Raw genomic sequence first — 17428 nt, forward strand, 5'->3', positions numbered from 1 at the left:
GTAATGGCTAGTTCACTTCCATTGAAACTTATACCAGTATACACCTCAAGAGGGGTAAGTCTTTCAGCTACATTGCTAAATTGTCCATTTTTGGTGCATCAAACTTTGCTTCTGTTAGATAATGCTCTTAGGAGTTAATTACCTGAAAAATTTGTTTGTGACTTATTCTATTGGGAAATATGTTTATTTTTATATATATATATATATATATATATATATATATATATATATATATATATATATATAGTTTAAAGTAAGGAACTTATATCTATCAATGAGCCTAAATTTGTGGATAATTCGCTGGTAGCATTTTATAATTCATACCAAGTAATCTAAGAATATATATATTTTTCCATCAGACAGTGAAAACCTGTTTGGAACTAAACTCAACTTTGTACCAGTTATACCTGTTCTTGAGTGCAGATCGGTATGTATGCCCTCTCGGACCTCCCTAATTGATGGGAATAATTAAGGGAGATACTCCCTTAAGATGCATCGTATACTTATGTCAATGAACTCTATTGAATAAGGAAAACCATATGCTTGATAGCACTATAACATCATACCAAGGATTACAATATTTGAACCCCCTTGTTAAGAGTAACATATACATTGTAACCTAAATAATCTATCATCAAGCCAAAATACATTCAGTTGGAGACCATTATCTCATTTAATAGGTTGGCATATAAAGAGACTGTACATCAGACAGAGAGAGGCACACCATGAATAGTCCATGATGATGTATAGAGCATATCTATATTTAACCATCTAATGGTAGGTGTACCAATTTTTATCGATATTATGTGATTATGGTAGCTGTACTCCCGGCTAAAATCAGATACTTACTTGTGTGGACAGGTGTCAAATTACTGGAATACCTTCACCTTTCCAATACTGAAAAGTTATATATATCCTTCTGGAGTTTTGTAATAGAACTCGCAAGCCCACAAAGGTAATTACGCATCAGTAAGATCAAATAAGGCCTACTTAAGAGGTGTCCATTACATGCATAGGTCTATAGTAATACGAATGTGTCTATATGTCCACACCTGTCCCCTTGATTATACGCAGATAAAATCTGTGGCAGAAAAGAGAAGACCCTAGCACCAGTACAGATATTAACAGAAATTTCTAGAATAAGACTGTAAGTGTTCCTAATTTGGAAAACCTGAATCAATAGAATTGTGTACCTCAATTAGACTCCCAATGAGCAACTAACTACTCAAGAAATTTAGACCAATAGGTTGAGTCCCTTAAGTTGCCATGTCCTAAAAACAGTACATTATCTCCACCAGGTGCAGCAGAGCTTATAAAGGATCTATTGTTATTAAACGTCTAGTTGGAGACTCACCCCATTTCAAACTTTTTACCAATTGAAAAGTTGATTTACCCAGATGACTAAGCCAATCAGTGTTATAATCATAATTGTAAAGTCCTTGGATTGTTTTATTATTGGTAAAATGAAAAATGTATGAATTGTGAATATGTAATTTTAAAGTTTATATTCTTATGTTTGTAGAAAACCCCTGATGAAGTCCTTGATAGGACGAAATGCGTTGGAAACGTTTGCTTGCTAATTTGAAATACACTATTGAAGTTTTTTATCGTCTGGAAAACCACCAATACGAAGTGGAATAAGAGACTTTTTAATAAATGTTTATAAATTTTGGACTTTACTTTGATTTACTCTGATTTACTTTGGAATCAAGTAAAGGCTATTATAGAACCAATCACTGAAGGTTCAACAAGGGCGCCAACTTACAACTGAAAAGGGAAAGTTCGCAAAGGCAATGATTTTGCATTATTCACGCAGAATTCAGTAATTGTTTTACTTTTCGGTACCATTTTGCTTACTCCATAGTAATGTCCCATGACAATATGCTGCCAGATATAAAATTAATATGGAACTTGGTCAATACTAGACAGACCGACATAAATGTGTAATATACTATTTTGAATGTTTTCAGAGTCGCCCACTGCATTTCCTGTTCACTATATATAGCCGTAAGTTTCTTCAATAAATGGCATATTTATTGCGATGTGTGCTTTGAGATGCTCGCTCCCGCGGTATCTCATTGCACAGTACAAAAAGTATGTGATGCACATACTTTTTGTACTGTCTTTTTATTGCATCGCATTGCATGCACATGGCATGCACAACGCATGCGATGCAATGCTATTTTAGCACAAAATGCATGCTGGATTCGGCACGTGTATGGGCACCTTTAGGACTAAGATCCATAGCATCTTATTATCACTGTTAATTTGTTTTTAATATATATATATATATATATGGCAATAATTGCACTTTATGTTTGCAGAAACATCAGCAGCCCGGGAGCGATCTAGCCGGACGGTCTCCATGGTTACATGTCAACTATGACCAGGAGTCCCGGCGGTGACGTGCATCTCAGCCCACGGATACCTGCCCGAAACGGAAGACGCACTGAGCAAGGCTGGGACGCTGTTTTGTATGACAGTTTTCTTTTGTACACCTTGAAGAAGGGGTATCCAATCCCCGAAACGTTGGACACCTTATAATTAATCACTATTTAACTTCTGGAGTGCCGCTGATTGCCTTTGCAAACTTTCCCTATACATACATGCCAGGGGGCACCCACGGAAGCTGTCCATCTACAGGAGTGCCAGGCTGAACATGCAGCTATATATATATATATATATATATATATATATATATATATATATATATATAGATAGATAGATAGATAGATAGATAGATAGATAGATAGATAGATAGATAGATAGATAGACAGATAAATAGATGGCAAAGTTGCAGAAAATAGAGAAAATGGTTTTTAAGAGAAAAAAGCCGACCACCGAGAGGTGTATGCCAGGCGGCACACCATGGGCATGAGGAGCATATTCAGGGCCTTCCGCTGGATGGATTTGGATGAGAACATCAGAGAAGGATGGCAAATGGTCTATTGGAGTGACCAGGACCTCTGAACTATGTTACGTTGGTGTACGCCGGGCAGAGCTTTGACCTGGGGAGCATGTTCTGGGCCTTCTACAGTAGGTTTCAACACAAATGTCACAGACTGCTGATAAAAGGTTTAGAATGCCTAACTACGTAAGTGCTTAAGAATTTTATTCAGAAAGCTATAGATACAGAAAAAAGGCAAGGGCATTGCACCCAAAGAAAACATTAAAAAAAAGATTGCTGCTCAGACAAAGACTGGGGATAATGACTACAAGCAAAACCCCTATCAACAAAAATTACACTAGGCAGCCACCTCCTGGATCTGTTAGAAGAGCTGTTAAGCTTAAAACAAGAGGAAAAAGTTGAGGTAATGTTAATTGCACAACCAAACCTGAGCATCGCTGAACACCTCAACCAGTACTATATAAAGCCATTTCTAAAGATCAGTAAGTGGAAGATTGCCAGTACCTTTTTCATCACAAATGCCACGACCATAGAACATTGCAGGGCAAATGAGATGATGAATGTCCACTGTTGGGATCAATGTTGCAGTATCTGTCAATACCCTTTAGTCAAGGAAATATGGAGTGGCAGGCAAAAACAAGAGTCGTTTCGTGACTGTTTTGGGGATGTGCGTTATCAACTGACTGCTAGCCCATACACAGAACTCAGATTGGTTGTGGTAACTATTCTGTGTGACTGTAGGCTAATACTCAGGAGTTCAATGTCTGCCTGATAGGCATTGATGCAGTGAATGTGTCTGCAGTTGTAGACAGCTGCGAAGGGTCCAGTGGTTGTTACACTGGTATATGTGGCACATCCACGGAGGAAAAAATAGTGTGCTAAACTATGTTTTCAAGGAAAACCGCACCAACTCCAATTACTCCTGTTATGGACCCTCTATACCACCACTGAGCTGGTTAGGTCATGATTCACTACCAGGTTAATCTATCAGCAAGCATCAAATAGAAACCATCAATTCCAATTTTGCAATATACCTTTAACATGTTAATATAACAGATATGCTTCGTACTACCATAGTGGTAAGTCACTCAAGCATTTTGAAACAATGAACGGTCTGTTCAGAACAAGCCACACCTCAAAAACTGTACTGAATATGTGCTTATTATCCCGTCTCCTGCATAAACTGGGTTTCTGCCTAGTTGCCTTCAGCAAGTCCATGATATTTTTAAACTGCTCTCCGAACCTCCTCAATATGAGCCAGACCACGATACATCAGTTAGCTTTGAACCTCTCCAGCTATAAGTCAGAACATTCAGCTTGTAAAAAAAACATGATCCACGGTTTCTCTCATGGCCTGAGTATTTGGAGATGGTTCAGGTATACTAAAGGTGGCCATACATCTACAGATTGATTGTCAGATTTGTGATCTCTTCCATTAGTTCAACTCTGCTCCATACTGCCAGCCAGTTATGTGTAAAGCTGTGTACACACGGTCATTTATCGCTGGCGATATGGTCGCTGGCAATATTACCAGCGATTGGAGTGTGCACCGGCGATAAATCGCTGGGGGCGAGTTCCCATTTTCAGCCCCCTAATGGTTGCTGGTCGGAGGAGCATTCACTCACATTCGTTGGTTACTTAAAAAAATTGGGTACTTGTTTCCTAGAACGGCCACAACGATCATGATCGCGGGCATCGTGAGTAAAAATCACCCGTGATTTCCCATAGGGAACAATGTTAAGTGCCTCAATTAACCCGCGATGCCCCCGATTTCCCATAGGAAACAATGTTAAATGGCTCAATTTCCCCAAATCATCATAGGAAACAAAGGTAAATGGGCCAGAAACCCCAAAAAACACCCCTGAACAGTGAAATGTCCCCCCAAAAGTAGTTTACGCCACCCCACGATCAATGCGAACTCGAAGCGTGGCGAGCGTAGCGAGCCCGCGAGGGGCGGCGGTACACGTCCTCCGACCTTTTCATACCCCCACTATCCACGTCGGCGTGGAGTTGAGAATAGAATAGTGTGGCGAGCGCAGCGAGCCACTGAGCCCGAAGCGTGGCGAGCGCAGCGAGCCCCGCGAGGGGATGCGGATACCTGTGAAGACCGCGAAGGGACGCGTTTACCTGTGAAGGTATCCGCGTTCGCTCGCCACGCTTCGGGCTCGGTGGCTCGCTGCGCTCGCCACACTATTCTGTTCTCAACTCCACGCCGACGTGGATAGTGGGGGTATGAAAAGGTCGGAGGACGCGTACCGCCGCCCCTCGCGGGCTCGCTGCGCTCGCCGCGCTTCGGGTTCGCGTTGATCGTGGGGTGGCGTAAACTACTTTTGTGGGGACATTTCACTGTTCAGGGGTGTTTTGGGGGGTTTCTGGCCCATTTACCATTGTTCCCTATGATGATTTGGTGAAATTGAGGCATTTAACATTGTTTCCTATGGGAAATCGGGGGCATCGCGGGTAAATTGAGGCATTTAACATTGTTTCCTATGGGAAATCGGGGGCATCGTGTCTGGACCATTTAAGCCTTTTTTAGCCGCATACAACGCGACCGACGCGATTTTGACTTTTTTCAATGCATTTCAATGGGAAAATCGGGGGCATCGCGTCGGTCGCGTCGCAGACCACTAAAAATTACACCCGATGCCCGCGATTGTGGCCGTGCTAGGAAACAAGTACCAAAAATTGAAAGCAGATACAATTTGCAGAACAAAATGTAATATTCACAAAAAAAAATAATAATAATTTTCAGTCAACAACCACCTGACAGAATAATATGAGGGGACTGTTGAGAGCTGTGGTTGGTGGGGTGGTAGTTTAGCTGATAGCTGTGAAAGTGATAGGAGCAGCCAATGATTCTCTTTGGGCTATATGATCCCAATATTCTTTTTGTGCAATTATTCAGAATTGTGCTGTAGTGCTGCTACGCTGTGCAGTTTGAACTTATCTACATCTTACAGAAGGAATCCAGAGATTGTGATAGAGTTATATGTGAACTATTACATGACAATATTGCAGAATTGTATATGCCTGCTAAACTATGGTCTGATTTTTGCTTTTCTAGCACTCACCATCAACACCACCAGCAGCTTGAATGTGTCGTCTTTTGGAAGTTGCCTTTTTCCCACTTGCTAATGAAAGAAATAAAAATAAAAATATCATCCCTAACTGTTGATTCCTTTGCTTTCACAAAATTAGCAGAAAACTGAATTTAAAAGAAATGTAAAACATATGCAAATGTGAGTTCTACTGGTATAATTTGTCATGCTCGGCATGAATCGGCAAGAGCGAAAAACGGCCACAAAAATGGCCGAAAACGGCTGAAACTTTGCCATAACCACGTGAATTTGCGGCAAATTTGACTATTCATGCAGTTTTGCCAATGCTGGATTTCTCGGCCAGGTGAACAATCGGTTCGAGGATTGAATAGGGCGGGTCTACTTCACCCTAAATACAGGGAAAAGTGCAGATTTTTCATGTGGAGAAAAAGCCTGGCAGCTTCAGCCAAATGATACACCATAGTCATTCCCACCCTGTTCTAAACTAATTCAACACATAGCGATGTGTGTATGGTCGATCTGTGCTAACCAGTGTTCTCTGGTTAGAACACTGGCGATTTGACTAGGTCTTGACTACACGTAGTCAAGATCTGAGCTGGCGTTTCCCAGGAATCTACACTACTATGGGGTGTACAACAAAGCGGTCTGTGCTTAATTTCTAAACAGATCGCTTCGAAAAAGGGCTATAATTGCCCCATGTATGCTCCTAAACTCTTAGGCAAATTTGACTATTCATGCAGTTTTGCCAATGCTGGATTTCTCGGCCAGGTGAACAATCGGTTCGAGGATTGAATAGGGCGGGTCTACTTCACCCTAAATACAGGGAAAAGTGCAGATTTTTCATGTGGAGAAAAAGCCTGGCAGCTTCAGCCAAATGATACACCATAGTCATTCCCACCCTGTTCTAAACTAATTCAACACATAGCGATGTGTGTATGGTCGATCTGTGCTAACCAGTGTTCTCTGGTTAGAACACTGGCGATTTGACTAGGTCTTGACTACACGTAGTCAAGATCTGAGCTGGCGTTTCCCAGGAATCTACACTACTATGGGGTGTACAACGAAGCGGTCTGTGCTTAATTTCTAAACAGATCGCTTTGAAAAAGGGCTATAATTGCCCCATGTATGCTCCTAAACTCTTGTGGATCAAAAACCATATTCTACTCACTGCTCCCCTGACCCTCCATCCGCTTCCTACTCCTATACAGCAACAACAAAACAAACTGTCTAACCTGTCTTTAGCTTCACAAAAGAGTGAGATCAGTGCACAACTGATGCCAAAATCAGAGGGTTTTGGCCTGCATTCAGGTTGGATCACATATGCTAATCTACTCGCCACAATGCAATGCAAGAGGAGGTGCACACCACTTTCTTGCAAAAGTTCATCTGCTACTGCAGCCTGAGTAAGTCTGACCTTACTCAAGCTTACAGTTGCAGGGGACCTTGCTCAACCAAGTAAAACTGTACTGCAGATGCGGTACTTGGCCTAACCACACCAGGAAAACAAATGCTGAACACCTCCACCCCACACTGTGAACACTTCTGCCTGTTAATAAGGCAGAGGTATTCGTATTACAGCGGATGCAATTGCAGGACCAGTCCTACACATTTGCAGAAAGGGTCCTGTGCTTGAGCACTTTCCCAATTATTGGTAAACTGCAAGTTGGATCAATATGCGATCCAACCTAGGCAAGAACCTTATATTATGAAACTCACTTTGACATTTGCTAGATTTTCGCAAGTTTTCTCACCAGAAAACCTACAAAATGTCACATGCAAGTAAGGTCAGCACATTGAAACTCCATGCCTATTAAATGATGAAGATTCTCACACAAAACTCTCATCGTAATTTGGCGAGCGCAAACAATAGTAATAAAAAAAACCAGACCCTATTACATTTCTCCGGGACAACGGGACACTGAGCAATATGATTGCTGCGCAATATATTGCTAGCACTATATTGCCAGCGATCATATTGCTCCGTGTTTACGAACCTTAACCTGAGAATTGCTGATTGATTACAGCACCTGAGTGAGACATGCTCAGCTCTCACTGATTGAGGCCCATGTGAGAGTAGAGTTCCTTGTGCTTCCTATAAAATGTAGTCTCTGGCAGATAGACACTGACAGAGCATAGGTTCACTAACCTGCTCCAGCTATTGAAGAGCAGGTTCCGCTATCTGGATATTGGATACATTAGTGGAATTCTTCTATGTACCCCAGAGGAAGTTGGTGACATAATTATCTGTATACTGTATGCTACACAACATCGCCCTTAGACATGAAAGTTCGGACCTTGGGGCCATAGAGGAATACAGCAATGACACATATTTTACATCACCATCTCGGGATGTCGTGAATACGCAAAGGGGTTATGAAGTTTGTGAAAGGATAATATGCCAGTACTCAGAACAATATTTTTATATAAACCCATATTTTAATAATCCCAAATGTCTACAAAAATATATTCATTCACATTCGTTGGTTACTTAAAAAATTGGGTACTTGTTTCCTAGCACGGCCACAACGATCATGATCGTTGGCATCGTGAGTAAAAATCGGGGGCCCGTGATTTCCCATAGGGAACAATGTTAAATGCCTCAATTAACCCGCGATGCCCCCGATTTCCCATAGGAAACAATGTTAAATGGCTCAATTTCCCCAAATCATCATAGGGAACAATGGTAAATGGGCCAGAAACCCCCAAAAACACCCCTGAACAGTGAAATGTCCCCCACAAAAGTAGTTTACGCCACCCCACGATCAATGCGAACCCGAAGCGTGGCCAGCGTAGCGAGCCCGCGAGGGGCGGCGGTACGCGTCCTCCGACCTTTTCATACCCCCACTATCCACGTAGGTGTGGAGTTGAGAATAGAATAGTGTGGCGAGCGCAGCGAGCCACTGAGCCCGAAGCGTGGCGAGCGCAGCGAGCCCCGCGAGGGGATGCGGATACTTGTGAAGAACGCGAAGGGACGCGTTTACCTGTGAAGGTATCCGCGTTCGCTCGCCACGCTTCGGGCTCGGTGGCTCGCTGCGCTCGCCACACTATTCTGTTCTCAACTCCACGCCAACGTGGATAGTGGGGGTATGAAAAGGTCGGAGGATGCGTACCGCCGCCCCTCGCGGGCTCGCTGCGCTCGCCACGCTTCGGGATCGCGTTGATCGTGGGGTGGCGTAAACTACTTTTGTGGGGACATTTCACTGTTCAGGGGTGTTTTGGGGGGTTTCTGGCCCATTTACCATTGTTCCCTATGATGATTTGGTGAAATTGAGGCATTTAACATTGTTTCCTATGGGAAATCGGGGGCATCGCGGGTAAATTGAGGCATTTAACATTGTTTCCTATGGGAAATCGGGGGCATCGCGTCTGGACCATTTAAGCCTTTTTTAGCCGCATACAACGCGACCGACGCGATTTTGACTTTTTTCGATGCATTTCAATGGGAAAATCGGGGGCATCGCGTCGGTCGCGTCGCAGACCACTAAAAATTACACCCGATGCCCGCGATTGTGGCCGTGCTAGGAAACAAGTACCAAAAATTGAAAGCAAATACAATTTGCAGAACAAAATGTAATATTCACAAAAAAAAATAATAATAATTTTCAGTCAACAACCACCTGACAGAATAATGGCCATGAGGGGAGTGTTGAGAGCTGTGGTTGGTGGGGTGGTAGTTTAGCTGATAGCAGTGAAAGTGATAGGAGCAGCCAATGATTCTCTTTGGGCTATATGGTCTCAATATTCTTTTTGTGCAATTATTCAGAATTGTGCTGTAGTGCTGCTACGCTGTGCAGTTTGAACTTATCTACATCTTACAGAAGGAATCCAGAGATTGTGACAGAGTTATATGTGAACTATTACATGACAATATTGCAGAATTGTATATGCCTGCTAAACTATGGTCTGATTTTTGCTTTTCTAGCACTCACCATCAACACCACCAGCAGCTTGAATGTGTCGTCTTTTGGAAGTTGCCTTTTTCCCACTTGCTAATGAAAGAAATAAAAATAAAAATATCATCCCTAACTGTTGATTCCATTGCTTTCACAAAATTAGCAGAAAACTGAATTTAAAAGAAATGTAAAAATTATGCAAATGTGAGTTCTACTGGTATAATTTGTCATGCTCGGCATGAATCGGCAATAGCGAAAAACGGCCATAAAAATGGCCGAAAACGGCTGAAACTTTGCCATAACCACGTGAATTTGCGGCAAATTTGACTATTCATGCAGTTTTGCCAATGCTGGATTTCTCGGCCAGGTGAACAATCGGTTCGAGGATTGAATAGGGCGGGTCTACTTCACCCTAAATACAGTGAAAAGTGCTGATTTTTCATGTGGAGAAAAAGCCTGGCAGCTTCAGCCAAATGATACACCATAGTCATTCCCACCCTGTTCTAAACTAATTCAACACATAGCGATGTGTGTATGGTCGATCTGTGCTAACCAGTGTTCTCTGGTTAGAACACTGGCGATTTGACTAGGTCTTGACTACACGTAGTCAAGATCTGAGCTGGCGTTTCCCAGGAATCTACACTACTATGGGGTGTACAACGAAGCGGTCTGTGCTTAATTTCTAAACAGATTGCTTCGAAAAAGGGCTATAATTGCCCCATGTATGCTCCTAAACTCTTGTGGATCAAAGACCATATTCTACTCACTGCTCCCCGGACCCTCCATCCGCTTCCTACTCCTATACAGCAACAACAAAACAAACTGTCTAACCTGTCTTTAGCTTCACAAAAGAGTGAGATCAGTGCACAACTGATGCCAAAATCAGAGGGTTTTGGCCTGCATTCAGGTTGGATCACATATGCTAATCTACTCGCCACAATGCAATGCAAGAGGAGGTGCACACCACTTTCTTGCAAAAGTTCATCTGCTACTGCAGCCTGAGTAAGTCTGACCTTACTCAAGCTTACAGTTGCAGGGGACCTTGCTCAACCAAGTAAAACTGTACTGCAGATGCGGTACTTGGCCTAACCACACCAGGAAAACAAATGCTGAACACCTCCACCCCACACTGTGAACACTTCTGCCTGTCAATAAGGCAGAGGTATTCGTATTACAGCGGATGCAATTGCAGGACCAGTCCTACACGTTTGCAGAAAGGGTCCTGTGCTTGAGCAGTTTCCCAATTATTGGTAAACTGCAAGTTGGATCAATATGCGATCCAACCTAGGCAAGAACCTTATATCATGAAACTCACTTTGACATTTGCTAGATTTTCGCAGGTTTTCTCACCAGAAAACCTACAAAGTGTCACATGCAAGTAAGGTCAGCACATTGAAACTCCATGCCTATTAAATGATGAAGATTCTCACACAAAACTCTCATCGTAATTTGGCGAGCGCAAACAATAGTAATAACAAAAAACAGACCCTATTACATTTCTCCGGGACAACGGGACACTGAGCAATATGATTGCTGCGCAATATATTGCTAGCACTATATTGCCAGCAATCATATTGCTCCGTGTTTACGAACCTTAACCTGAGAATTGCTGATTGATTACAGCACCTGAGTGAGACATGCTCAGCTCTCACTGATTGAGGCCCATGTGAGAGTAGAGTTCCTTGTGCTTCCTATAAAATGTAGTCTCTGGCAGATAGACACTGACAGAGCATAGGTTCACTAACCTGCTCCAGCTATTGAAGAGCAGGTTCCGCTATCTGGATATTGGATACATTAGTGGAATTCTTCTATGTACCCCAGAGGAAGTTGGTGACATAATTATCTGTATACTGTATGCTACACAACATCGCCCTTAGACATGAAAGTTCGGACCTTGGGGCCATAGAGGAATACAGCAATGACACGTATTTTACATCACCATCTCGGGATGTCGCGAATACGCAAAGGGGTTATGAAGTTTGTGAAAGGATAATATGCCAGTACTCAGAACAATATTTTTATATAAACCCATATTTTAATAATCCCAAATGTCTACAAAAATATATTCACTCACATTCGTTGGTTACTTAAAAAATTGGGTACTTGTTTCCTAGCACGGCCACAACGATCATGATCCTGGGCATCGTGAGTAAAAATCGGGGGCCCGTGATTTCCCATAGGGAACAATGTTAAATGCCTCAATTTACCCGCGATGCCCCCGATTTCCCATAGGAAACAATGTTAAATGGCTCAATTTCCCCAAATCATCATAGGGAACAATGGTAAATGGGCCAGAAACCCCCAAAAACACCCCTGAACAGTGAAATGTCCCCCCAAAAGTAGTTTACGCCACCCCACGATCAATGCGAACCCGAAGCGTGGCCAGCGTAGCGAGCCCGCGAGGGGCGGCGGTACGCGTCCTCCGACCTTTTCATACCCCCACTATCCACGTCGGCGTGGAGTTGAGAATAGACTAGTGTGGCGAGCCCGAAGCGTGGCGAGGGGATGCGGATACCTGTGAAGACCGCGAAGGGACGCGTTTACCTGTGAAGGTATCCGCGTTCGCTCGCCTCGCGGGCTCGCTACGCTCGCCACGCTTCGGGTTCGCGTTAATCGTGGGGTGGCGTAAACTACTTTTGTGGGGACATTTCACTGTTCAGGGGTGTTTTGGGGGGTTTCTGGCCCATTTACAATTGTTCCCTATGATGATTTGGTGAAATTGAGGCATTTAACATTGTTTCCTATGGGAAATCGGGGGCATCGCGGGTAAATTGAGGCATTTAACATTGTTTCCTATGGGAAATCGGGGGCATCGCGTCTGGACCATTTAAGCCTTTTTTAGCCGCATACAACGCGACCGACGCGATTTTGACTTTTTTCAATGCATTTCAATGGGAAAATCGGGGGCATCGCGTTGGTCGCAGACCACTAAAAATTACACCCGATGCCCGCGATTGTGGCCGTGCTAGGAAACAAGTACCAAAAATTTAAAGCAGATACAATTTGCAGAACAAAATGTAATATTCACAAAAAAAAATAATAATAATTTTCAGTCAACAACCACCTGACAGAATAATGGCCATGAGGGGAGTGTTGAGAGCTGTGGTTGGTGGGGTGGTAGTTTAGCTGATAGCAGTGAAAGTGATAGGAGCAGCCAATGATTCTCTTTGGGCTATATGGTCTCAATATTCTTTTTGTGCAATTATTCAGAATTGTGCTGTAGTGCTGCTACGCTGTGCAGTTTGAACTTATCTACATCTTACAGAAGGAATCCAGAGATTGTGACAGAGTAATATGTGAACTATTACATGACAATATTGCAGAATTGTATATGCCTGCTAAACTATGGTCTGATTTTTGCTTTTCTAGCACTCACCATCAACACCACCAGCAGCTTGAATGTGTCGTCTTTTGGAAGTTGCCTTTTTCCCACTTGCTAATGAAAGAAATAAAAATAAAAATATCATCCCTAACTGTTGATTCCTTTGCTTTCACAAAATTAGCAGAAAACTGAATTTAAAAGAAATGTAAAACATATGCAAATGTGAGTTCTACTGGTATAATTTGTCATGCTCGGCATGAATCGGCAAGAGCGAAAAACGGCCACAAAAATGGCCGAAAACGGCTGAAACTTTGCCATAACCACGTGAATTTGCGGCAAATTCGACTATTCATGCAGTTTTGCCAATGCTGGATTCTCGGCCAGGTGAACAATCGGTTCGAGGATTGAATAGGGCGGGTCTACTTCACCCTAAATACAGGGAAAAGTGCAGATTTTTCATGTGGAGAAAAAGCCTGGCAGCTTCAGCCAAATGATACACCATAGTCATTCCCACCCTGTTCTAAACTAATTCAACACATAGCGATGTGTGTATGGTCGATCTGTGCTAACCAGTGTTCTCTGGTTAGAACACTGGCGATTTGACTAGGTCTTGACTACATGTAGTCAAGATCTGAGCTGGTGTTTCCCAGGAATCTACACTACTATGGGGTGTACAACGAAGCGGTCTGTGCTTAATTTCTAAACAGATCACTTCGAAAAAGGGCTATAATTGCCCCATGTATGCTCCTAAACTCTTGTGGATCAAAGACCATATTCTACTCACTGCTCCCCGGACCCTCCATCCGCTTCCTACTCCTATACAGCAACAACAAAACAAACTGTCTAACCTGTCTTTAGCTTCACAAAAGAGTGAGATCAGTGCACAACTGATGCCAAAATCAGAGGGTTTTGGCCTGCATTCAGGTTGGATCACATATGCTAATCTACTCGCCACAATGCAATGCAAGAGGAGGTGCACACCACTTTCTTGCAAAAGTTCATCTGCTACTGCAGCCTGAGTAAGTCTGACCTTACTCAAGCTTACAGTTGCAGGGGACCTTGCTCAACCAAGTAAAACTGTACTGCAGATGCGGTACTTGGCCTAACCACACCAGGAAAACAAATGCTGAACACCTCCACCCCACACTGTGAACACTTCTGCCTGTCAATAAGGCAGAGGTATTCGTATTACAGCGGATGCAATTGCAGGACCAGTCCTACACATTTGCAGAAAGGGTCCTGTGCTTGAGCAGTTTCCCAATTATTGGTAAACTGCAAGTTGGATCAATATGCGATCCAACCTAGGCAAGAACCTTATATCATGAAACTCACTTTGACATTTGCTAGATTTTCGCAGGTTTTCTCACCAGAAAACCTACAAAATGTCACATGCAAGTAAGGTCAGCACATTGAAACTCCATGCCTATTAAATGATGAAGATTCTCAAACAAAACTCTCATCTTAATTTGGCGAGCGCAAACAATAGTAATAACAAAAAACAGACCCTATTACATTTCTCCGGGACAACGGGACACTGAGCAATATGATTGCTGCGCAATATATTGCTAGCACTATATTGCCAGCGATCATATTGCTCCGTGTTTACGAACCTTAACCTGAGAATTGCTGATTGATTACAGCACCTGAGTGAGACATGCTCAGCTCTCACTGATTGAGGCCCATGTGAGAGTAGAGTTCCTTGTGCTTCCTATAAAATGTAGTCTCTGGCAGATAGACACTGACAGAGCATAGGTTCACTAACCTGCTCCAGCTATTGAAGAGCAGGTTCCGCTATCTGGATATTGGATACATTAGTGGAATTCTTCTATGTACCCCAGAGGAAGTTGGTGACATAATTATCTGTATACTGTATGCTACACAACATCGCCCTTAGACATGAAAGTTCGGACCTTGGGGCCATAGAGGAATACAGCAATGACACATATTTTACATCACCATCTCGGGATGTCGCGAATACGCAAAGGGGTTATGAAGATTGTGAAAGGATAATATGCCAGTACTCAGAACAATATTTTTATATAAACCCATATTTTAATAATCCCAAATGTCTACAAAAATATATTCACTCACATTCGTTGGTTACTTAAAAAATTGGGTACTTGTTTCCTAGCACGGCCACAACGATCATGATCGTGGGCATCGTGAGTAAAAATCGGGGGCCCGTGATTTCCCATAGGGAACAATGTTAAATGCCTCAATTTACCCGCGATGCCCCCGATTTCCCATAGGAAACAATGTTAAATGGCTCAATTTCCCCAAATCATCATAGGGAACAATGGTAAATGGGCCAGAAACCCCCAAAAACACCCCTGAACAGTGAAATGTCCCCCCAAAAGTAGTTTACGCCACCCCACGATCAATGCGAACCCGAAGCGTGGCCAGCGTAGCGAGCCCGCGAGGGGCGGCGGTACGCGTCCTCCGACCTTTTCATACCCCCACTATCCACGTCGGCGTGGAGTTGAGAATAGACTAGTGTGGCGAGCCCGAAGCGTGGCGAGGGGATGCGGATACCTGTGAAGACCGCGAAGGGACGCGTTTACCTGTGAAGGTATCCGCGTTCGCTCGCCTCGCGGGCTCGCTACGCTCGCCACGCTTCGGGTTCGCGTTAATCGTGGGGTGGCGTAAACTACTTTTGTGGGGATATTTCACTGTTCAGGGGTGTTTTGGGGGGTTTCTGGCCCATTTACCATTGTTCCCTATGATGATTTGGTGAAATTGAGGCATTTAACATTGTTTCCTATGGGAAATCGGGGGCATCGCGGGTAAATTGAGGCATTTAACATTGTTTCCTATGGGAAATCGGGGGCATCGTGTCTGGACCATTTAAGCCTTTTTTAGCCGCATACAACGCGACCGACGCGATTTTGACTTTTTTCAATGCATTTCAATGGGAAAATCGGGGGCATCGCGTCAGTCGCGTCGCAGACCATTAAAAATTACACCCGATGCCCGCGATTGTGGCCGTGCTAGGAAACAAGTACCAAAAATTGAAAGCAGATACAATTTGCAGAACAAAATGTAATATTCACAAAAAAAAATAATAATAATTTTCAGTCAACAACCACCTGACAGAATAATGGCCATGAGGGGAGTGTTGAGAGCTGTGGTTGGTGGGGTGGTAGTTTAGCTGATAGCAGTGAAAGTGATAGGAGCAGCCAATGATTCTCTTTGGGCTATATGGTCTCAATATTCTTTTTGTGCAATTATTCAGAATTGTGCTGTAGTGCTGCTACGCTGTGCAGTTTGAACTTATCTACATCTTACAGAAGGAATCCAGAGATTGTGACAGAGTTATATGTGAACTATTACATGACAATACTGCAGAATTGTATATGCCTGCTAAACTATGGTCTGATTTTTGCTTTTCTAGCACTCACCATCAACACCACCAGCAGCTTGAATGTGTCGTCTTTTGGAAGTTGCCTTTTTCCCACTTGCTAATGAAAGAAATAAAAATAAAAATATCATCCCTAACTGTTGATTCCTTTGCTTTCACAAAATTAGCAGAAAACTGAATTTAAAAGAAATGTAAAACATATGCAAATGTGAGTTCTACTGGTATAATTTGTCATGCTCGGCATGAATCGGCAAGAGCGAAAAACAGCCACAAAAATGGCCGAAAACGGCTGAAACTTTGCCATAACCACGTGAATTTGCGGCAAATTCGACTATTCATGCAGTTTTGCCAATGCTGGATTTCTCAGCCAGGTGAACAATCGGTTCGAGGATTGAATAGGGCGGGTCTACTTCATCCTAAATACAGGGAAAAGTGCTGATTTTTCATGTGGAGAAAAAGCCTGGCAGCTTCAGCCAAATGATACACCATAGTCATTCCCACCCTGTTCTAAACTAATTCAACACATAGCGATGTGAGTATGGTCGATCTGTGCTAACCAGTGTTCTCTGGTTAGAACACTGGCGATTTGACTAGGTCTTGACTACACGTAGTCAAGATCTGAGCTGGCGTTTCCCAGGAATCTACACTACTATGGGGTGTACAACGAAGCGGTCTGTGCTTAATTTCTAAACAGATCGCTTCGAAAAAGGGCTATAATTGCCCCATGTATGCTCCTAAACTCTTGTGGATCAAAAACCATATTCTACTCACTGCTCCCCTGACCCTCCATCCGCTTCCTACTCCTATACAGCAACAACAAAACAAACTGTCTAACCTGTCTTTAGCTTCACAAAAGAGTGAGATCAGTGCACAACTGATGCCAAAATC

At 43.0% G+C, this 17428-nt stretch overlaps 1 protein-coding gene across 1 annotated transcript in view; it reads right to left on the reverse strand.

Moving 5' to 3' along the window:
- The window catches only part of LOC146064789 (uncharacterized), a 382419-nt gene that overhangs the window by 47433 nt on the left and 317558 nt on the right, over nucleotides 1–17428 (reverse strand). Inside the window, exon 7 of the mRNA XM_083178664.1 lies at nucleotides 16581–16640. Within this exon, the coding sequence (XP_083034790.1) occupies nucleotides 16581–16640 (60 nt within the window). The remainder of the gene's footprint in view (nucleotides 1–16580; nucleotides 16641–17428) is intronic.

This window comes from Crinia signifera, chromosome 1, assembly GCF_055691185.1.
Source record: "Crinia signifera chromosome 1, ASM5569118v1, whole genome shotgun sequence".
NCBI classification, from domain to species: Eukaryota; Metazoa; Chordata; class Amphibia; order Anura; family Myobatrachidae; genus Crinia; species Crinia signifera.